Raw genomic sequence first — 22,929 nt, 5'->3', positions numbered from 1 at the left:
GGGCCTTGTATATGTTCCTGTTGGACTTTGAAGTAAGACACCTCTGGTTGCTCTTCATGAACTAGCTAGTAAACTAAACATTCAGTTCCAAAATTAGTGATAAACAGATACATCATAGATGGTATAAATGAAAGGATGTTTCTAAGTTTTCAAGTTAAAAAACGATGTCTAAAGTTTTCCAAATGCCCATCAGAACTTATCTTCTAATATGTGCTCCTTCCATCACTGTAAGCCAGATGTGAGTTACCTGGCCAAGAAGTTTGAAGATGGCATTTAACTTCGTATTAGGATATGCAGACTCCAGAAGCTAAACAGAAAACATGCAAAGACATTTTATCATCTCGTGACATACCAGAGGATATGTGAATATTCAGGGCTCCACACTACTATATAATGCTGCATTTCTTGGTTTTATTCGAAACAGTGCATATTTTTAGCATTTTATGGTAGGATTTTACACTTGTCATTTACACAAATTACAAGGTTCTGCTTCAAGTCTTTAAAAAAAATTCTAAAAATTCAGCCCATATGCAGCACAAGAATATGCAAAACTACTTTACATTATACACACTTTTTATCAAAGGAGATACAAAATTCTGGCTTGTAGTTTTAGACAAATACAAGAAGCTTCAAACTAGACACAAAGGGTTAACATTAATTTTCAAATATAAGTCTGCACTTTTGTGTTGTATTTCTCTGAGATGTGAACACCAAATTCCTTAGGAATTTTGTTTTCCTTTTTCAAAGAAAAACTGACACTTTTCCCTTATACAAGTCCCTCCCCATCAGCTTAATCTCTGCCATCCTACCTTCCCCTCCCTTAGTGCCGGACACTTCCATCATGTTATAGAATCAGGGCTGGGCCATTTATATACTCATGAGGACCACCTCCCTCTAGCTAACTCCCCTCCTGCAAAAATCCAACCAGCAGTAGCAAATGGCTGCTACACTTTATGCTGGATAGATCTGACACTCCAGGCAATCTAGTAACCTGTGATGCTGGGGAATTAGGAGGGAAGCAAGATTCCTATCAGTGCTTTTTGTTGGTGGTAAATCGGTGGCCTCAAGAATTAAGCTGTCTGATGCTAAATGAGTTGTAAAATCTTCCAAACTAGAACATGCCCATTGGTTGCTTGAGGGACTTCTCTGCGACTTATGCATAGATATTCTTTTTCAGTATGTTGGAGGCAATATTTTGTACTTTCCTTCTAAAGGGTTATGAGAGGCAGTTAAGATAGGGTTTTTCCTGTCCTTTTAAAAGATATTGTTCCCTAACAATCTTTTGAGCCTAAATGTGTGTATATGCGTATTTAAAAGAATTACTCATCTTTAATCAGTCAGTATACAGCCAACTCTTGATTATCCATGAGAGTGTGACATTTACTGCCAGCAAAGTTGGCTTTCAACATAAATAATTACCTTTTTTTGACACAGTTCACTTTCATTTATACCCCATGTAGACTACAGCCTATCAAGACCAAGTTACAACCCAAACTCTGTTTATTTCCTTTAACCCACACTAGATACATGTAAAGAAACTGAGTGAGCACTTTTGGCTTAGGGCTTTGAGGTTGAGCCTACAGTGGACAGTGGGGGCAGGGGGTAATTCTGAGTGAGAGAAGAACAAGTTTCAGGTTCTTCCTGAATCAGGTCTCACAGTATGCCTTCATTACTCGGTCTGTAAGGTTATGATTGCTGCAAAATTAAAACCCTGAGGCATAGTCACTGTTATATAGATAAGAGAGTTGACTGTAACCATGTCCTTTACTTCTTTATGTCTTTAGCCCTTTCACATTACCAAAAACAAAAAAACATAAAAAGATTAAAAAAGACTACTGTATGACATCTAGAAGCATTTATTTTATGCAAAAAACTTAAATATGATTATGTGTACACAAAAAGTGCACACATTACCTATGCTGAACAATGCCAAGAAACATAATATACTGATGCAACAGTTGTCTTCTAAAATAAACATAAAAACTGAGCCCAGACTGCAGACGAAAGCAAAACACTTACTTCCAAATAGCACAATGCTGAAAATTGATACCAATCCTAAACACCTCCAACTTTCCTTAAAAGCTGCCAAAGTCCAACTATTTAAAAAAAAAACTGACTTATTTTTTTTACATCAATAATAAAAATCTGGTGACAAACATTATAAAACCAAATGCTGGATAGTCTTTAACTCCTTTAAAATTCCAAATATTCTAACATAATTGTAGGAGTAAAAACCATTTTAAAGTGATATGCTTTATAAAACAAACAATATGTACATTTATTGCAAATTATATTAAACTAAAATGGAGGGGGAATCAAAAAATGAAGTGTTTACTACTTGCAAATCAATAATAATTTTAATTATCTCTCACTCTGATAAAAATCAGAAAGCAATATTTATAAAATTGCCACCACATCACTTTTCATAGCAGGGAATTGAAGTCTGTACATCTCATTTTTGCAGAAAAGTAGGCAGGCAGAAAGAATTATACATAAAAGTTCCCAAAAGGAAAAACAAAGAAATATTTAATCTGATCTTTTTTTTCTTAAAAATTAATTCAGTAGACTTCTATTTTTTGTGTGTGTAACATGGGTAATTCCTGGCTCTCAAATTGATGAATTTTCAGTGTCGGTGTAAGGACATCCTGTTACTTTCTTTAAAATAAAAAAATGCAGCATGGAAATTAATGGTGTAGTATGCGCTTTAAACTCCAGATATGCAGGAACTGGAACCAAGTGTTAAGCAATTTGCTTAATTATTGACTTTTCATAAGAAAAGTCTGGGGCGGGGGGCGGCGGGTAGAACAGAGTTGCTTTTAGCCTCTCTCAAGAGTCTCTGCTGTACATTTCATCGAAGGATTTGTGGTCATGTGAAGACAAAGTAATAGTTTCTTTCAGTTTTCAAGGCAGAAAGTGTGTGTTCTGAAGTTAACTTCATTTTCTGTTCAGGGACACTTTGAATCCAAGTTTTTGCAGGAGCTGGATTCTGCTTCTGTTTGGCTTTCATTTTTTCCCTTGGCAAGTGAGTTTTCTTTTTACCTTGGGGATAGGAGTAGGAGAAAGCACAAAGTTAGAAAAGATGTACACAAGAAAACAAACCATACCAAAATTATTTCACTTCTATAGTTGTTATCCAAAATCTTAAAAATATTTTTTCATTTTCACCTCAAACTTTACTTGGTTCAAGGAGTATTTCTCTAAACTATACAAAAATAAAATACCAATGGAGTTGTTTTATTTTAATGACTAAGTGCTGTTATGTAATACCCTGTTTGCTTAAAACAATAAAAGCTACTTATTGGAAATAATTATTTTTCATTAATACTTTAAAAATGATATTACAGAAGAAAAAATCTTACTGGACAATATGGCAAAATGTACTTATAAGCAGCAAAATAAGCTCTGATTCCTGAACTGGGTAAACAATATGTTTTTGTACACAAAGAACAAAACACACACACCAGGAGGAAAATTTAGCTTGATTTTGTTAAGAGGTTAGTGCACATACCTAACTTGACCCCCGTGCAGTACAGATGGAAGTTCTGATCCCGGGGAGCATGAGGGAATGGCGTATGATCTCTTTCTCAACTCTCCTCCTCTGGGAGAAGATCTGCTCTGATAGGTGAGACTAGGGGAAAGGAACTGAGCATGTGGGGGCTTGGCCTCATCTCCACTTGTTCTCTTTTGCTCAGAGAGGTCTATTCTGATTGGCTCGCCACAAGGGAAGGTCTGTGGTTGTTCAATTTGGGGCATGGCATTAGTAGCCTCCCCGCCTCTGTAATTCCACATTTTTAATCAAGTCTTATCAGTATTAAGATTGTGTCTACTCAGTAATTCCAACTTGGGAGAGAAAAACAAGGGAGTTCTTTACTTGTATTTCCAAACTCTTTCTAAAGATACATTTTATAGAGTTAACACTACTAAGAGACAAAAGTTTGGTGATTATCAATATTCAAAATCAAGTTTCATAATATGATATAAAAGAATTCTCTACAAGCTGCCTGCTGCACCTTCAGGAAGCTTCCCTTTATTAGCTGTGTTCTCAGTATCTTCCTAGCTGCTCTCACAGACTTCATACTCCATCCAGATCACTGGAAGAATTTCCTGGACTAGATTTTATGTCCAAAGTGAATTATCATCAGTTCCAAGCACTTGGCTTCAGAAAAATTTCTTATCATTTTGATGTAAATTCACTTTTTACGGAGAGAATATTTATATCAAACTAATACACAGTTGTTCAATACATGAAGATAGCCACTTAGGGATTACTTTTATTCCAAGATACGAACGCATGTGATGTGACGAAACTTTCTCAACATACAAATGAGCAGAGGAAACCAGGAAATTTTTTACTCAGGGCAGAAATTCCAAGATCCCCGAGAACCACACACTAAGCACACCAAGTAAAAACATGTTAAGCCATTGATGGAAAAACTATAGTCTGTTATCCTTAGATTCCAACAAACCCAGTGCATCCTATAGATGCTCTCTTTAAATTTATGGAATTCCCAGAAGTTCCAAGCTGAAGAAATCCTGTTTATTTACTGATGCTTACTGATAATCTCTTCTTTGCGGTTGGCCTTAACAGTAAGCAAAACATACTCAAGAATTAGCTTGTCGTTGTTAGGTGCTGTCAAGTCGGTTTCGACTCACAGCGACCCTAAGCACAACAGAATGGAACACTGCCCGGTCCTGCGCCATCCTTATAATTGTTGTTAGCCTTGAGCTCATTGTTGCAGCCACTGTGTCAATCCACCTTGTTGAGGGTCTTCATCTTTTCCGCTGACCCTGTACTCTGCCAAGCATGATGTCCTTCTCCAGGGACTGATCCCTCCTGACAACATGTCCAAAGTATGTAAGACCCAGTCTCGCCATCCTTCCCTCTAAGGAGCATTCTGGCCGCACTTCTTCCAAGACAGATTTGTTCCTTCTTTTGGCAGTCCATAGTATATTCAATATTCTTCTCCAACACCACAATTCAAGGCATCAATTCTTCTTCGGTCTTCCTTAGTCATTGTCCAGCTTTCACATGCATATAATGCGATTGAAAATACCATGGCTTGGGTCAGGCGCACCTTAGTCTTCAAGGTGACATCTTTGCTCTTCAACACTTTGAAGAGGTCCTTTGCAGCAGATTTACCCAATGCAACGCGTCTTTTTATTTCTTCACTGCTGCTTCCATGGCTGTTGATTGTGGATCCAAGTAAAATGAAATCCTTGACAACTTCAACCTTTTCTCTGTTTATCACGATGTTGCTCATTGGTCCAGTTGTGAGGATTTTTGTTTTCTTTATGTTGAGGTGCAATCCATACTGAAGGCTGTGGTCTTTTATCTTCAGTAGTAAGTGCTTCAAGGCCTCTTCACTTTCAGCAAGCAAGGTTGTGTTATCTGCATAACGTCCCATTCTTCTTCATACGGTCCAGCTTCTCGTATTATTTGCTCAGCATACAGATTGAATAGGTATGGTGAAAGAATACAACCCTGACACACACCTTTCCTGACTTTAAGCCAATCAGTATCCTCCTGTTCTGTCTGAACAACCGCCTCTTGATCTATGTAAAGGTTCCTCATGAGCACAATTAAGTGTTCTGGAATTCCTATTCTTCGCAATGTTATCGATAGTTTGTTATGATCCACACAGTTGAATGCCTTTGCGTAGTCAATAAAACACAAGTAAACATCCTTCTGGTATTCTCTGCTTTCAGCCAGGATCCATCTGACATTAGCAATGATATCCCTGGTTCCACGTCCTCTTCTGAAACCAGCCTGAATTTCTGGCAGTTCCCTGCTGATATACTGCTGCAGCCATTTTTGAATGATCAGCAAAATTTTGCTTCCCTTCGATATTAATGATATTGTTCTATAATTCCCACATTCGGTTGGATCACCTTTCTTGGGAATAGGCATAAATACGGATCTCTTCCAGTCAGTTGGCCAGGAAGCTGTCTTCCATATTTCTTGGCATAGATGAGCACCTCCAGCACTGCATCTGTTTGTTGAAACATCTCGATTGATATTCCATCAATTCCTGGGGCCTTATTTTTCGCCAATGCCTTCAGAGTAGCTTGGACTTCTTCCTTCAGTACCATTGGTTCCTGATCATATGCCACCTCTTGAAATGGCTGAACATCAACTAATTCTTTTTGGTATAATGACTCTGTGTAGTCCTTCCATCTTCTTTTGATGCTTCCTGTGTCGATTAATATTTTCCCCATGGAATCCTTCACTATTGCCACTCAAGTCTTGAAGTTTTCTTCAGCTCAGCTTGAGAAATGCCAAATGTGTTCTTCCCTTTTGGCTTTCCATCTCCTGCTCTTTGCACATGTCATTATAATACTTTACTTTGTCTTCTCGATCCGCCCTTTGAAATCTTCTGTTCAGTTCTTTTACTTCATCAATTCTTCCTTTTGCTTTAGCTGCTTGACGTTCGAGAGCAAGTTTCAGAGTCTCCTCTGACATCCATCTTGGTCTTTTCTTTCTTTCCTGTCTTTTCAATGACCTCTTGCTTTCTTCATGGATGATGTCCTTGATGTCATTCCACAACTTGTCTGGTCTTCAGTCACTAGTGTTCAATGCGTCAAATCTATCCTTTGGATGGTCTTTAAATTCAGGTGGGATATACTCAAGGTCATATTTTGGCTCTTGTGGACTTGCTCTGATTTTCTTCAGTTTCAGCTTGAACTTGCATATGAACAACTGATGGTCTGTTCCACGGTCTTGTTCTGACTGATGATATTGAGCTTTTCCATCGTCTCTTTCCACAGATGTAGTCAATTTGATTTCTGTGTGTTCCATCTGGCGAGGTCCATGTGTATAGTTGCCGTTTATGTTGGTGAAAGATGGATTTGCAATGAAGAAGTCGTTGGTCTTGCAAAATTCTATCATTTGATCTCTGGCATTGTTTCCATCACCAAGGCCATATTTTCCAACTACTGATCCTTCTTCGTTTCCAACTTTCGCGTTCCAATCACCAGTAATTATCAATGCATCTTGATTGCATGTTCGATCAATTTCAGACTGCAGCAGTTGATAAAAATCTTCTATTTCTTCATCTTTGGCCCTAGTGGTTGGTGCATAAATTTGAATAATATTCATATTAACTGGTCTTCCTTGTAAAAAACAAACAAACAAAAAACCAGTGCCATCGAGTCTTCCTTGTAGGCTTATGGATATTATCCTAACACTGACAGCGTTGTACTTCAGGATAGATCTTTAAACGTTCTTTTTGACGATGAATGCAACACCATTCCTCTTCGAGTTGTCATTCCCAGCATAGAGGACTATATGATTGTCCAATTCAAAATGGCCAATACCATTCCATTTCAGCTCACTACTACCTAGGATATCCATGTTTATGCTTTCCATTTCATTTTTGATGATTTCCAATTTTCTTAGATTCATACTTCGTACACTCCAGGTTTCGATTATTAATGGATATTTGGAGCTGTTTCTTCTCATTTTGAGTCATGCCACATCAACAGATGAAGGTCCCAAAAGCTTTACTCCATCCATGCATTAAGGTTGACTCTACTTTGAGGAGGCCAGTCATCTTTTGAGTGCCTTCCAACCTGGAAGGTTCATCGTCCAGCACTATATCAGACAATGTTCCACTGCTATTCATAAGGCTTTCACTGGCTAATGCTTTTCAGAAGTAGACTGCTGCGTCCTTCTTCCTAGTCTGTCTTAGTCTGGAAGCTCAGCTGAATCCTGTCCTCCATGGGTGACCCTGCTGGTATCTGAATACCGGTGGCATAGCTTCCAGCATCACAGCAACACGCAAGCCCCCACAGTACGACAAACTGACAGACATGTGGGGGCAAGAATTAGCAGACCTATTAAAAACACATTTTTAATGTAAAATGTTTGGAACTGTTTAACACCTAGAGAAAAGCTCAAGACATAAAGGAAAAAAAGCAAGTAAACTAAACACCTGAAATGATGAACCCTTTACCCAGAACTCACAGAGGGCTAACATTAAGTGTGTAGTTGTTCAGACACTATTTCCTGACCATAGTACCAACCAACCAACTAATCCATTGCTGTCGAGTCAATTCTGACTCATAGTGACAACAGTACAAATTGCTAATTTTTATAAATGTATAGAGTGAATTGAAGGAATTTTCTCAAGGGAAGTAACAATTCCAAATGCAGCCCAAAATATAAACAAAACATTTATTAGAACCTAAAAAAACAAAACAAAAAGTAAGTGACTGAAAGAACACATTTACTGCAATAATTAAAAGAGGTCTAAAAGTTCTAAAGGTAACTTTGCAAGTTGACATGCTCAGCATAGAATCCCATATTAAAAAGTAAAATCTAAGTAAATCTTTGTATATAATATCCATATTTCAGGGGAATAAATTATACCAGAATTAGTAAATAGATATATAAATAGGGACCATAGTAAAAATAATTATTGACCTAATGTTGTCAATAAAAGCTGAGTAACAGAAATTCTAGAGGGGTTAGCACTCGCCACATATGAGAATTGATGATTGTGGTATTAAAACGGCTCTAGAGACTAACATTTATTAAGAGCTCTACCTAACAGGGCTGAAGGATTAAATAAGACAACAAACATAAAGCATCAAGTACTGTGGTTGGCACACACTAGGACTTCAAAAATGGTTTTTATGAACTATGTAATAATAAAATTTAAATAATCACACAACATAATATAAATACCAAGTAACAAAACTGGACAAGTTTTCCAGAGGTGGTGTTAGCAGGAGGTGACAGACTGACTGCCAGGGGACATCCCCTTCTCAAACTGACAAAGGAGTACGTAGAGAAGATTAGGGTGATGTCAAGAAGGCTCTTCTCAGACACCCAGAGAGTTGTCACCAGAGCAGGGACTGACCGTTTGGGAAGTGAGAAATTAAGCAAGTGAAAGGTATGAAGAATCATGCAAGGTAAGTAAAAGAATGAAGTACCATCTAGAGTTAGAAAACAGGGCCACAGGGAAGCACACGGGTGGTGGACCTTATTTATCAAAGTCTTGCATTCAGGCTTAAAATCCAGGGGTAAACTACTTTGTGCAGCAACCGATAGATGAGTCCATAATGCAAGGCCCCTAGGCTATGTTCTGAGGTGTCAGGGCACTAAGCAAAATGATTCTGTCATCCTGTCTCTATCTTCAGCTCAGAGATGTAATGTTTGATGGCTCTCAGATTTGGCAACCTTAGTTCTTCTCTTCCAGTTTGTTGGTTGAAACTATAATGATAATAGGATGATCGAAGGTGCTATTTGTTGTTACGTGCCGTTGAATCGGCTACAAATCATAGTGACCTTAAGGATAGCGAAACAGAATGTTGCCTGGTCCTGTGCCATCTTCATGATGGTTGGTATGTTGAGTTCATTTTCATGGCTATTGTGTCACTCCATCTCATTGAGGGTTTCCCTTGTTTTTGCTGACCCTCTACTAAATATGATGTCCTTTTCTAGCAACTGGTTGTGTCCAAAGTTTGTGAACTCAAGTCTTAGCTATATACTCTGAATTGGTAAATTACGTGTATATGATTCTCAGCAAGTTTCAGGAAATACAGACAAGACATCAAGCAACTCATAGGTAACACATGCAACTAATGAGAGCTAAATCAGCCAGTGAAAACCCTACAGATCATAGTGGTCTGATTCGGTTGTGCATGCGGTTGCCATGAGTCAGGGGCTGATGCAACGGCAGCTAACAAAAACAAGGATAAATGTTTAAATCTTGTACAAAGGCGGAAGCTATGGTATCACATGAAATAAAAATAAACTCGCACCTTCAGGATTTTGACTATTCAGTGTTTTCTCTTAAATTGAGGCATAGTTAAAACATTAGCTGAAAATCACAAGTAACTTTTTTTAAAATAATTTTTATTGTGCTTTAAGTGAAAGTTTAGAAATCACGTTAGTCTCTCATACAAAAATTTATATACACCTTGCTATATACTCCTAGTTGCTCTCCCCCTAATGAGACAGCACACTCCTTTCCCTCCACGCTTCTATTTTTGTGTACATTCAGCCAGTTTCTGACCCCCTCTGCCCTCTCATCTCCCCTTGAGACAGGAGCTGCCCACATAGTCTCATGTGTCTACTTGAGCCAAGAAGCTCACTCCTCACCAGTATCATTTTTTGTCTTATACCTACTGCCATCAGGTAGTCCAGTCCAATCCCTCTCTGAAGGGCTGGCTTTGTGAATGGTTCCTATCTTGGGCTAACAGAAGGTCTGGGGACCATGACCTCTGGGGTACTTCCAGTCTCAGTCACACCACTGTCTGGTCTTTTTATAAGAATTTGAGGTCTGCATCCCACTGCTCTCCTGGCTCCCTCAGAGGTTCTCTGTTGTGTTACCTGTCAGGGCAGTCATCGGTTATAGCTGGGCACCATCTAGTTCTTCTGGTCTCAGGCTGATGTAGTCTCTGGTTTATGTGGCCCTTTCTGTCTCTTGGGCTTGTAATTACCTTGTGTCTTTGGTGTTCTTCATTCTGCTTTGCTCCAAGTGGGTAGAGACCAATAGATGCATCTTAGATGGCCACTTGGTAGTGTTTAAGACCCCAAATGCCACTCTCCAAAGTGGGATGCAGAATGTTTTCTTAATAGATTTTATTATGCCAATTGACCTAGATGTCTCCTGAAACCATGGTCCCCAAACCCCTGCCCCTGCTACGCTGGCCTTTGAAGCATTCGGTTTATTCAGGAAACTTCTTTGCTTTTGGTTTAGTCTTGTTGTGCTGACCTCTCCTGTATTGTATGTTGTCTTTCCCATCACCTAAAATAGTTCTTGTCTAGTATCTTATTAGTGAATACCCCTCTCCCTCCCTCCCTAGGAACTTTTTTTTTTTAATAATTTTTATTGAGCTTTAAGTGAACATTTACAAATCAAGTCAGTCTGTCACATATAAGCTTATATACACCTTACTCCATACTCCCACTTACTCTCCCCATAATGAGTCAGCCCTTCCAGTCTCTCCTTTCGTGACAATTTTGCCAGCCTCTAACCCTCTCTACCCTCCTATCTCCCCTCCAGACAGAAGATGCCAACACAGTCTCAAGTGTCCACCTGATACAAGTAGCTCACTCTTCATCAGCATCTCTCTCCAACCCATTGTCCAGTCCCTTCCATGTCTGATGAGTTGTCTTCGGGAATGGTTCCTGTCCTGGGCCAACAGAAGGTTTGGGGACCATGACTGCTGGGATTCCTCTAGCCTCAGTCAGACCATTAAGTCTGGTCTTTTTATGAGAATTTGGGGTCTGCATCCCACTGATCTCCTGCTCCCTCAGGGGTTCTCTGTTGTGCTCCTAGGAACTTGTTTTAACAAGTCTATTCCACAATTTGGTGGTAACTACAAATTAAAACATCTCTTTTACACATTAAGAGGGAAAACAAACAACAGAGTGTTGAGTGTTCATAATTAAAAATGTTTCAAAATACTACATAAGTAGGATTAGAAACAACTGTAGTTAAGACTGTCAGCAGTACAGTGAGCAGTTAATAAGGGATGTAATGCTTGGGCTCAAAGCTCTACTATGTAGCACTAACCATGTGACTTGAAAAGTTATTTTTTCATGTCTTAATTTCCTCACCTGTAATGTAGCATTATTATCTGTCTCACAATGGTTGTTGGCAGGGCAAATACATGCTCAATAAATCTTCCCTATCATTTTTTATATGGGTGAGGAATGGCTAGGATAGAATTCTAGAAACTCCTTAGAAAATTCTAACAAGCACCAAGGGAAATGTTAAACTTTTATGTAGTTAAAAATTCATTTTAAGGAGTAAAGCAACTGAAATTCAAAATAATGGTAATAGTAACAATTTGTTGTTGTTGTTAGGTGTCCTTGAGTCAGTTCAGAGTCATACCGATCCTATGTATAATAAACAAACATTGCCTGGTCCTGCGCCATCCTCACAATCGTTGCTATCTTTGAACCCATTATTGCAGCCACTGTGTCAACCCATCTCCTTGAAGGATTTCCTCTTTTTTCTGATCTTCTACTTTACCAAGCATGATGTCCTTCTCTAGGGATTGGTCCCTCCTGATAACAAGTCCAAGTATATGAAACGAAATCTCGCCATCCTCCCTTCTTCTAAGGAGTAGTCTGGCTGTACTTCTTCTAAGACAGATTTGTGCATTCTTCTGGAACTCCATGGCATATTCAATATTCTTTGCCAATACCATAATTCAAAGGCATCAATTCTTCTTTGGTCTTTCTTATTTAATGTCCAGCTTTTGCATGCATATGAGGCAACTGAAAACACCATGGCTTGGGTCAGGCACACCTTAGTGCTCAAAGTGACCTCTTAGCTTTTTAACACTTTAAAGAGGTCTTCTGCAGCAGATTTTCCCAATACATCATTTGATTTCTGGACTGCCACTTCCATGGGTGATTGTGGACCCAAGGAAAATGAAATCCTTGACAACTTCACTCTTGTCTCTGTTTATTGTGATGCTGCTTACTGGTCCAGTTGTGAGGATCATTGTTTTCTTTACACTGAGGTATAATCCATACTGAAGGCTGTGGTCTTTGATATTCATCAGTAAGTACTTCAAGTCCTCTTCACTTTCAGCAAGCAAGATTGTGTAATCTGCATACTGCAGGTTGTTAATGAGTCATCCTCCAATCCAGATGCTGCTTTCTTCTTTATACAGCCCAGCTTCTCGGATTATCTGCTTAGCATACAGACTGCGTTTAAGTATGGCGAAATGATACAACCCTGATGAATACCTTTCCTGATTTTAAACCACACAGTAGCCCCTTGTTCTGTTCGAATAACTGCCTCTTTGTCTGTGTATAGGTTCCACATGATAACAATTAAGTGTTCTGGAATTCTCATTGTTTGCCATGTTAACCATAATTTTTTATGATCGACATAGTTGAATGCCTTTGCATAGTCAATGTCTTAGGCTCGGTTCTCTAGAGAAGCAAAACTAGTAAAGGGTATGAATATATATATATAGAGAGAGAGAGAAACAGAGAGAGAGTGAGAGAGAGACAGAGGGAGATTTCTATCAAGGGAATAGCTCACATGGTTCTTAGAGGCTATAACTCCCCAGTCTGTTGGGCAGGAAAAAGGCTTCTCCTGACTCACAGAGCAGCAGGGGCTGGTGAACCCAAGATAGGCAGGCCAGAAAGCAAGGCTGTTGTAGGCTTCTCCTGACTCATGTAGCCGCAGGGGCTTGCGAATGCAAGGTCGGCAGGCAAGACTGCAAGGCATGGTGCCAGCTCAAGTTTCCACAACCAGAGATCAGGGGAACAGGAGCCAGCTGCAGGATGATACAAGCAAAAGCCCTGGCAAGGCAAACAGGAAGAGCCAGGCAACGGAGGGCAGAGAGATGAAAGCTGAGGGGAGCGGTGAGCCGCCAGAGGCCCTGCCCCTGCTGGTACCACAGAAGATCCTATCATGGGGGTGATCACGTATTAAGTATCAACAGGGAAGTGATGACAACATTGTACAACTGCCAAAACACTAAGAATCATAGCCCAACCAAGCTGACACACAGGTAAACACTTTCTGGTATTCTCTGCTTTTCAGCCAAGATCCATCTGACATTAGCAGTGATATCCCTCGTTCCATTCCTCTTCTGAATCTGGATTGAATTTCTGGCAGTTCCCCATTGATGTACTGCTGCCGCTGTTTTTGAATGATCCTCAGCAAAATTTTACTTGTGTGTGATATTAATGATGTTTTTCAATAATGTCCGCATTCTGTGGTATCACCTTCCTTTGGAATGGGTACAAATATGGCTCTCTTCCTGTCGGGTGGCCAGGTAGCTGTCTTCCAAATTTCTTGGCATAGATGAGTGAGCACCTCCAGTGCTGCATCCATTTGCTGAAACATCTCACTTGGTATTCCACCACTTCCTGAAGCTTTGTTTTCTACCAATGCGTTTGGAAGTGTGGCTTGGACTTCTTCCTTCCTATCATCGGTTCTTGATCATATGCTTCCTTCTGACATGGTTGAACACTGACCAATTCTTTTTGGTACAGTGATTTTGTGTATTCTTTCCACCTTCTACTGATGCTTCCTGCATCGTTCAAGATTTTCCCCATAGAATCCTTCAATATTGCAACTTGAGGCTTGAATTTTTTTCTTCATTTCTTTCAGCTTGAGAAATGCTAAGTGTGTTCTTCCCTTTTGGTTTTCTAACTCCAGGTCTTCGCACATTTCATTATAATAGTTTGTATCCTTGAGCCGTCCTTTGAAATCTTCTGTTCAGCTCTTTTACTTCATTTCTTCTACCTACTTTAGCTACTCTATGTTCAAGGCAAGTTTCAGAGTCTCTTCTGACATCTATTCTGGTCTTTCTTTCCTGTCTTTTTAATGACCTTTTGCTTTCTTCATGTATGATGTCCTTGAACTCATTCCACAACTCATCTGGTCTTTGGACATAAGTGTTCAATGTGTCAAATCTATTCTTGAGATAGTCTCTAAATTCAGGTGGGATATACTCAAGGTATATTCTTGAATTTGACTCTCATGAACTTGTTTTAATTTTCAACTTGAACTTGCATATGAGCAACTGATGGTCTGCAGTCGGCCCATGGCCTTGTTCTGACTGATGACATTCAGCTTCTCCACTGTCTCTTTCCACAGATGTAGTCAATTTGATTCCTGTTTATTTCATCCAGCGAAGTTCACATGTATAGATGCTGTTTATGGTGTTGAAAAAAGGTATCTGCAGTGAAGAAGCTGGTTTTGCAAAATTCTACCATGCGATCTCTGGCATTGTTTCTATCACCAAGGCCATATATTCCAACTACGGATCCTTCTTTGTTTCCATCTTTCACCTTCTAGTCGCCGCCAGTAATTATCACTGCACCTTGACTGCATACTTGATCAATTTAAGACTGCAGAAATTGGTAAAAAATATTCATCTTTGGCCTTAGTGGTTGGTGCATAAATTTGAATAATAGTTGTATTAACTGGTCTTCCTAATAATAGGTGTATGGATATTATCCTATCACTGACAATGTTGTACTTCAGGATAGATCTTGAAATGTTCTTTTTGACAACGAATGTGACACCATTTCTCTTCAAGTTGTCGTTCCCAGCATAGTAGACATATGATTGTTCTATTCAAAATGGTCATTACTAGCACATTTCGGCTCACTAATGCCTGGGATATCCAACTTTATATGTTCCATTTCCTTTTTGATGACTTCCAATTTTCCTAGAGTCATACTTCCTACATTCCATGTTCTGATTATTAATGGATGTTTGCAACTGTTTCTTCTCATTTTGAGTAGTGCCACATCTGCAAATGAAGGTCCTGAAAGCTTGACTCCATCCACATCATTAAGTTTGACTCTACTTTGATGAGGCAGGTAGTCCCCAGTTGTATTCTGAGTGTCTTCCAACCCGATGGGCTCATCTTCTGGCACTATATCAGATAATATTCCTCTGCTATTCATAAGGTTTTCAGTGGCCAGTTTTTTAGAAGCAGATTGCCATGTTCTTCTTCCTAGTCTGTCTGAGTCTGGAAGCTCCGCTGAAACCTATCTACCATGGATGAACCTGGTGGCATTTGAAATACTGGTGGCACAGCTTCTAGCATCAGAGCAACATGCAAGCCACCAAAGTATGACAAACTGACAGATAGGTGATGGACAGTAACAATTACTAAGTATTTATTCTCTGCCAGGTACTTCGCTAAGTACTTTATATGTATTAATCCATTAAATCTTAGAACAATCCCTTGAGGTGCATATCTTAAATTATGAAGAAAAGGAGGCAGAAATTAAATACATTGCTATAGGTCACGGGTTCAGTGTTGAGGAGAAAAATAACATAAAGTTTGCCTCCTTTATTGGCTTAGCAAACCTTTCCAGATAGTGCAATGATATATGCCAGTCTAGTTTGGGCAAAAGTGCTCTAATTTCTGACTCTCAGGAGGTTCACTTTCTCTTGAGGCCTCCAGTGCCAGGGCTAGCCCTCTAATTTATATACCATCTACTTGGTATGGTACTACTTAAGGCTTTCACGGGTCATTTTAGGATGATAAATACCACAGAAATTCACCTTTACAGGTGATGGTTAGCATTTTACAGCAGGTCACTTTTTATATATGCAAAATGATTAGAAAAGAGAAAGCAGAAATATTAGTTTGTAATTCTGGAGTGCTTAAAATCAAACCATACCAAACCTGTTGCTGTTGAATTGATTCCGACTCACAGCAACCCAATAGGACAGAGCAGAACAGCCCCATAAGGTTTCTAAGGAGTGGGTGGTGGATTTGAACTGCTGATCTTTTGGTTAGCAGCCATAGCTCTTAATCACTGTGCCACCAGGGCCAGGGTTTATCCTAGCATGGTTGGGAAATAAGAGGCACTTACAGTATATTGAGATTTAATCACTCTAAACCTCAGAATTTCATAAATGGTAATTTTAAAATGTACTCAAAAACACATTTGCTTCAAAGACATTATACTTTATAAAAATACTGATGCAGAGTGGTCAAGGTATCCTGAGATGATCAAAGTTGAGACTCTTCCCTGCAGGGAACTTAAGATGCTTTTAACTAATGTATGGGTATATATGATTTAGGTACACAGGATAAAAGAAGGCACAACGCTAAGTTCTAATTGTAGGCCAAGTAAGGATTTACACAACATCTAGATCACCACCTGGAGCATCACTGTTATAGTTTGGAGAATCTGACATCTTAGCCCAAGGGTGATCAAAGATGAGCAATCATGAGCTTATTTCATTGGGAGCAAAGGTGAAAGTTGATTTATATTAGGATTAACCGTTATATTTTTTTACAGTTATATAACTGTAACAAGGGGAACTAAAGGGCAGGATATTCTTGTTCATGTTTCATGGCGTCTATCTTGTTTATTTCGGGACCTTTGTATCCACCTATACCCGTTCTGCCGAGTCGATTCAGACTCATAGCACCCCTGTAAGACAGAGTAGAACTGCCCTATATGGTTTCCAAGGAGCGCCTGGTGGATTCAAACTATCGATCTTCTGGTTAGGAGCCACAGCTCTGAACCACTATGCTACCGGGGTTTCCTCTGTATCCAAGAGGTAGCCTTTTACATTAAGTAAATCCTACACAATCAATCATTTGAGGAATACTAAGCAAAAGTTAATAGCCTGCTTGATAATAAACAGAAACATCAAACTACCACACACTAAAATTAACCACAGAAAGAAGGGAGATCTCTTTTCAAATCGATGTCTTAAAATTGGAGGTTATAGGACGAATACCATTACAACCTACTCAGAAAAACCAAGGACAGTTTTCACTACCAAATGCCTAGGTGTTGGGGGTTGACTGGCACATACTACTAATAAACAAAACGTCTAAATTCATAGTTCAGAAACAATTGTGTATGTTACCTTTGTAAGTCAATTTGTCTCTCTGCTGGTAATGCCTTTTTGGCTATGTCTTGCAATTTGGGTGCTTTGGCATTAACTGCTTCCAAACTCCCAGGGCTCTCTTGACTGACTGCTGCTCTCTTTCTTCCCTTGCCAACTGGTTTATTTATATCATCATTTTTGGTTGTATTGCCCTGAGATTCGGACTTGGGTCGACGTCCTCTCCTTGGTTTGGAAGGGGCAGGTGGTCCCGATTCATCTACTTTCTCATCTGTTTGTTGCTGGATATTTTCTGCCCCAGCTGCTGCTGCTGTTCTTTTCTTTCCTCGATCACTGCTGATGTTGCCCTGGGTAGCCTGATCAGAATTAATCTCCTAAAAGAGCATAAAACAATTTATATAAACACAAATTCCTTAAATATCAACAATCTGTACTGGAAAGAAGTATTGTGAAAGTATTTTAAAGGAATCGAGGTTCCAGGGCTTCTAGTTAATTACATTCATTAGGAATGTGAGCTCCTTGAGAGCAGGGACCGTGCCCAATGCTACCATGATGATTGACACATATAATTTGCTCAATAAATGCTTATGAAAATACGCAGGCAGTATATAAAAAATAGACAAAATCTACTCAGCTTTGCTCTTCAACCCGAGTTGACCAAATGAAAGGTCCTTTCCCTCTAAATTTTTCACTTTTTAAAACATAGGTATATATTCTCATAACTCAATATGCTCTATTCTTTCTCTATGAAGCACCTAACTATAAAAATCACTATTATACCCTTCTGTGACATGAAGTTCTTTAATCTCTCATTGTATTACTATGTATTCATTCTGTAAATTTTGTTCCTTTTTACTGCATTAATCATTAGCTTTCTACTTTTCCTGGTCATTTCCTTTTCCTCCTTTTAGTTTAGCATATATGTGATATATATAAGGTCATCCTAAATATTCAAAGTAATAAAATTGCATTTTAATATAAAAGACATATGGACATTTATGAAGAACAATATTTTTCGAATAAAAGTGAACTTCACCATCAAACCTGAAGTAGAAATCATTCATTCCACAAGTGAATGAATGAACAACTGAATGTCTATTAGGTGAGGTGGCTGTTGGGTATAGGTTGAGGACCAAAAGCACTATGGTTCCTGTCCTCGTGTACACTAGTATGAGAGGTGACCAATTTAAAAAAAGTATATAAATAAATATATAATTACAAATTACCCGAAGAGCTAAGAGGTTAAAAGAACAGAGCACTCCAAAAAGTCAGAGGAAACACCAATTTCTAATTTGTCCTTTTGGGGATATATTATTTAACCTGTCACACAAAAAAACAGTGAATTATTCTACAGAAAGGAAACAGGCACATAAAGTACCTGAACAGGGGAAGAACTTGGTGGATTTAAGGAACCTGGACCATGAGGAGTGATGAGAACATGGTATAAAATAAAGTAGAAGAAGCAAGCATGGGCCAGATCATGAAGGCCTTATAGGACATATTAAGAAATTTGATTTTATTCTTATTCTAAGTGCTAAAGAAAGTCATTGAAGGACTTTCCGCAAGCACAAACATAACCCAAATTACATTTTAATGCTATATAATGACTGGACTGGAAGGGAGCGAAAAAAATTACAAAAGCATCAGAAGTTGGGGAGGAAAAGAAAAATACATTATGGGCAAAATACGAACAGGCAATTCACAAAAGAGCACATCCAAATGGTCAACTAACACTGGGGGATGCTCAAATTCACTGCTGCTTAGAGAAATGCAAATTAAAACAATACTAGGATATTAGGTATTTTCGGCATTTTTTTTTTTTTAATTTCATTGTGGTAAAACATAAATAACGCAGCATTTGCTATTTCAACATTTTTTTACGTGTACAACTCAGTGACATTAATTACATTCACCATGTTGTGCAACCATCATCACTATCCACTTCCATTTTTTTCCCCACCATTAACAGAAACTCAGTGTCACTTAAGCAAAAACTCCCCCTTTCCTCTTCCTACCTGCTCCTGGTAACCCTAATAAACTCTGGTCTCTATGATTCATCTAAGTGGGATCCTACAATATTTGTCCTTTTGTGGTTGAGCTATTTTATAAGCACAATGTTTTCAAGGTTCATTCATGTCGTAACATGTATCAGAACTTCATTTCTCTTTAGGGTTGAATAGTACTCAATATAATAACAACACACATTGTATGTGTATCACATTTTGTGTATTCATTCATCTGTTCATGGACACTTTGGTTGTTTCTACCTTTTGGCTGTTATGAATAATGCTGACATGAACACTGGTGTACCAGCATCTGTTTGGGCCCCTGATTTCAAGTCTTTTGGGTGTATACCTAGGAGTAAAATTGTTCGGTCATCTATTAATTCTATGTTTAACTTTTTGGGGAGCCACCAAACTTTTCCACAGTGGCTGCACCGTATTACATTCTTACCAGCAATGGATGAGGGGGTATCAGAGTTGATTAGTTGAAAAAAATTCAAAAGAACTGTAACATCTGCTGTTGGTGGGTATGTAGAGGAAAAAGTAGTCTCATACCCTGCTGGTAGAAATGTCAAGCGTTCCAATCTTTCTGGAAAGCAATAGGAAATATCTAAAATCTGTAATACATTTACCCTTTGACCAGCAATTCTATTCCTGGAAATTTAGCCCATAGAAATAAAAGTAAATAAGCATAAATACGAAAAGATATTCATTTTAACATTGTTTATAGTGGCAAAAAAGGGAAACAAAGTATGTGTGTATAAAAAAGTATACATACATAAAAACTGAAAGTAGAGAAAAATATGGACACTTAAGTATTAAAAAGGAAAAAAGATTGTACTAAAAATCATTTACAGTCACATTTACACATTTATGAAAATTATACAAGTGTATATGAATAAAGAACTCATGTAAAAACCAAATAAAGAGGGAATGGTTGGTCAGCTACAGGTACCAAGAAAAGGAAGACTTCTAGAGGACACTGGCAGTACTGCTACCTGAACCCACAGGAAATGTATGTTTTGTTACTTTGTTTTACAGTACTTCTCTTATTCATTCTTCTTATTACAATTTGGTTTCCCTCAGAGTAAAAATAATGTGTTGATTTGTAAACATGTACACACACACACACACGATTTTGAAATAATAAAGAAATAACCACATAAACTTATGGGGGCCTGATGAGAATTTATTGAGCTTTGCCAAAATACAACCCCTGTGTCTTCAAGCTAAAGCGAGTTTGTTAAAACATTCTTTGGAAGTGTTAAAACTAAGTGTTAGGAACAATATTACAGATTAATCAGAAAGTAAAGTTTGGCCTCTCAGAAATTTTGAATTAAAAAATCTAATTTATCAAAATTATATACAGGTTTTATTAGCTATACATTAAGATCCCTTCTAAAACTCATAATCTAAAATTTTCTTTGACAGTTGCTGGAAGTATTTCATTATCAAAGTATTTGCATTCCCATTGTTGTTAGCTGCCATTGAATCGGCCCCTGATCCTATGCACAACACGGAGCTGACGCCATGCACAAAAGAAATGGGAAGCTGCCCAGTCCTGAGCCATGCCCATGACTGGTTGTGGATCAGACTAGTTTTCAATGGTTGATTTTCAGAAGTAGATCGCCAGGCCTTTCTTTCTAGTTTGTTTTAGTCTGGAAGTTCCACTGAAACCTGTTCAGCATCACAGCAACACACATGCCTTCACTGACGGGTGGTGACTGTGCATGATGTGCACTGGCCAGGAATTGAACCCGGGTCTCCTGCATGGATGGTAAGAATTCTACCACTGAATCACCGCTGGCCCCTCATATCACCTCTTAATGTGTATTACATGTTTACCTGAATGTCTACAGCAATATGCGTTTTTGCATCTAAGCTTATGTCAAGACTGTTAAAATTTACATAAGGATCCTTCAATATTCAAATCTAGTGGGTTCCTGAATTCAAAGAGTTTTGATAGTAAGAAGTATCCTTTTACCGGCAATCTACTGACATGATGAGTTTCAGATCGTGAGGAGCAAGAATTGGGACAGTATGAGACTTATCCCAAAATTTATCCATACTTGTTCAGTTTCTGAGTTCAGATAATGTGAGCTTGGGTAGGAAGAGTTCAGCTATTGTGTATAGTCTATTTTATGTACCCAAAAGTAATAATATCTAAAATGTTTGAGGACCACCACAAACACATGGCGGGCAACAAAAAGATAAGCATGTCAAGAACATGATTCTATATGGCCCCCGGACATCCTTTCAGCTCAGTAATGAGGCCACTCCTGAGGTTCACACTTCAGCCAAAGATTGAACAGGCCCAGGGAACAAAACAAGACTAAAGAGGCGCACCCACCCTGGGGCAGGGACTGGAGGCAGGAGGGAACAGGAAAGCTGGTAATAGGGAGCCCAGGGTTGAGAAGGGAGAGTGTTGACAGGTTGTGGGGTTGTTAACCGGTGCCATAGAACAACGTGTGTACTGTTTGATGAGAAACTAGTTTGTTCTGTAAACCTTCATCTAGAGTTGAAAGAAAAAAAAAAATAAAAAAATCACCAAAATAAATAAATAAAAAGAACATGATTCTGTGGGAAAAGAAATATTTGATGGTATCTTCATATCATTTCTACTGAGGTAGGTTATATTTCATTTTTACAGTTGAATGAAAGTTTAGAAAAGTCAAATAATCTACCTAAGAATACACAGCCAGTGAGTGGAGGAGCCAGGACTCAGACTCAGGTTTGTCTGATGCTCCTACCAATTACGTTAGTGTTCTTTTGCTTCCGCAAAAAAGGTTGAGAAAAGTGGGTGCCACAGTAAGAAGGTCAACAACAAAGAATATAGTGATTAAACAAAACTCAAAGTTTTAAAGGCTAAATTATAAGTTTAACTTTATTAAAGTAAAATTTTTTGTGGTAAATAAAATATATGTAATAAAACATTTGCCAATTCAACAATTTTTATATGCAAAATCAATGACACTGATGTGGCTTATCACACTGTAAAACCATCACCACAAGCCTCCTCCAGATTACTCCACCACCATTTAACAGGAACTCAGCATCCCCCAAACAACGACTCCCACTTTCCCCCGCCTCCCACTCACCCCTGGCAAGGTTTAACTGCTAAAAGACAAGGGAAACAAAGCAGAGTGCTCTATAATAGAGTATCAATAAACACTCAGTTCCTATTCTTTCAAGAGGCTGGGGAGAGGTTGTGTGGGGAAGGACACCATTATGGCTGGAACCACTTCTGGGGAGCAGCAGCACAGTATTACGAGGGGGTGGTGTATACACACGTTATGTACACTAACCTCCCTGCTGTGGGTTTCCTACACTTACCATAAAGCTGTAATACTAATCTCCACAGGAGAAATTCTCTTGCTAAATTAAAAAATTTACCTTATTCTTTACTGGATCAATATTCTTTACAGGTGTGACTGAAATAATTCTCACAGGGTTCTCTTCGTTTTCACTAACTCCAGTTTCTGCTGCCTCTGAACTCTGTTCCCTGTTGAAGAAAAATATAAACAAGGCTTCTTTATTTCACCACATGAATAAAAAGTTTACTCTCGCACTGTACAGATAAGGAAATCGAGGTTCAGGTTGGCGTAGAAAGATGG

The 22,929-nt window shown here is 38.7% G+C and overlaps 1 protein-coding gene across 4 annotated transcripts in view; it reads right to left on the bottom strand.

Annotated features, from left to right (window-relative positions):
• Positions 1 to 397: 397 nt before the first annotated feature.
• The window catches only part of PDS5A (PDS5 cohesin associated factor A), a 159,095-nt gene continuing 136,563 nt past the window's right edge, over positions 398 to 22,929 (bottom strand). For 2 of the 4 annotated variants that reach the window (XM_064285929.1, XM_064285930.1), the window contains exons 31-33: positions 22,709 to 22,817; positions 17,334 to 17,686; positions 398 to 3,039 (exon numbers count right to left, since the gene is read on the bottom strand). In XM_064285929.1, coding sequence (XP_064141999.1) covers positions 3,036 to 3,039; positions 17,334 to 17,686; positions 22,709 to 22,817 — 466 coding nt within the window. In that variant the 3' untranslated portion in view covers positions 398 to 3,035. Of the gene's footprint in view, positions 3,040 to 17,333; positions 17,687 to 19,766; positions 19,905 to 22,708; positions 22,818 to 22,929 lie in introns of those variants that run through there. The other 2 variants (XR_010322114.1, XM_064285931.1) reach the window with 2 other exon arrangements.

The sequence above is a fragment of the Loxodonta africana genome, chromosome 5 (assembly GCF_030014295.1).
Source record: "Loxodonta africana isolate mLoxAfr1 chromosome 5, mLoxAfr1.hap2, whole genome shotgun sequence".
NCBI lineage: Eukaryota > Metazoa > Chordata > Mammalia > Proboscidea > Elephantidae > Loxodonta > Loxodonta africana.
Note: the sequence above shows the minus strand (reverse complement) of the source record. Positions and strands in the feature narration are given on the sequence as shown.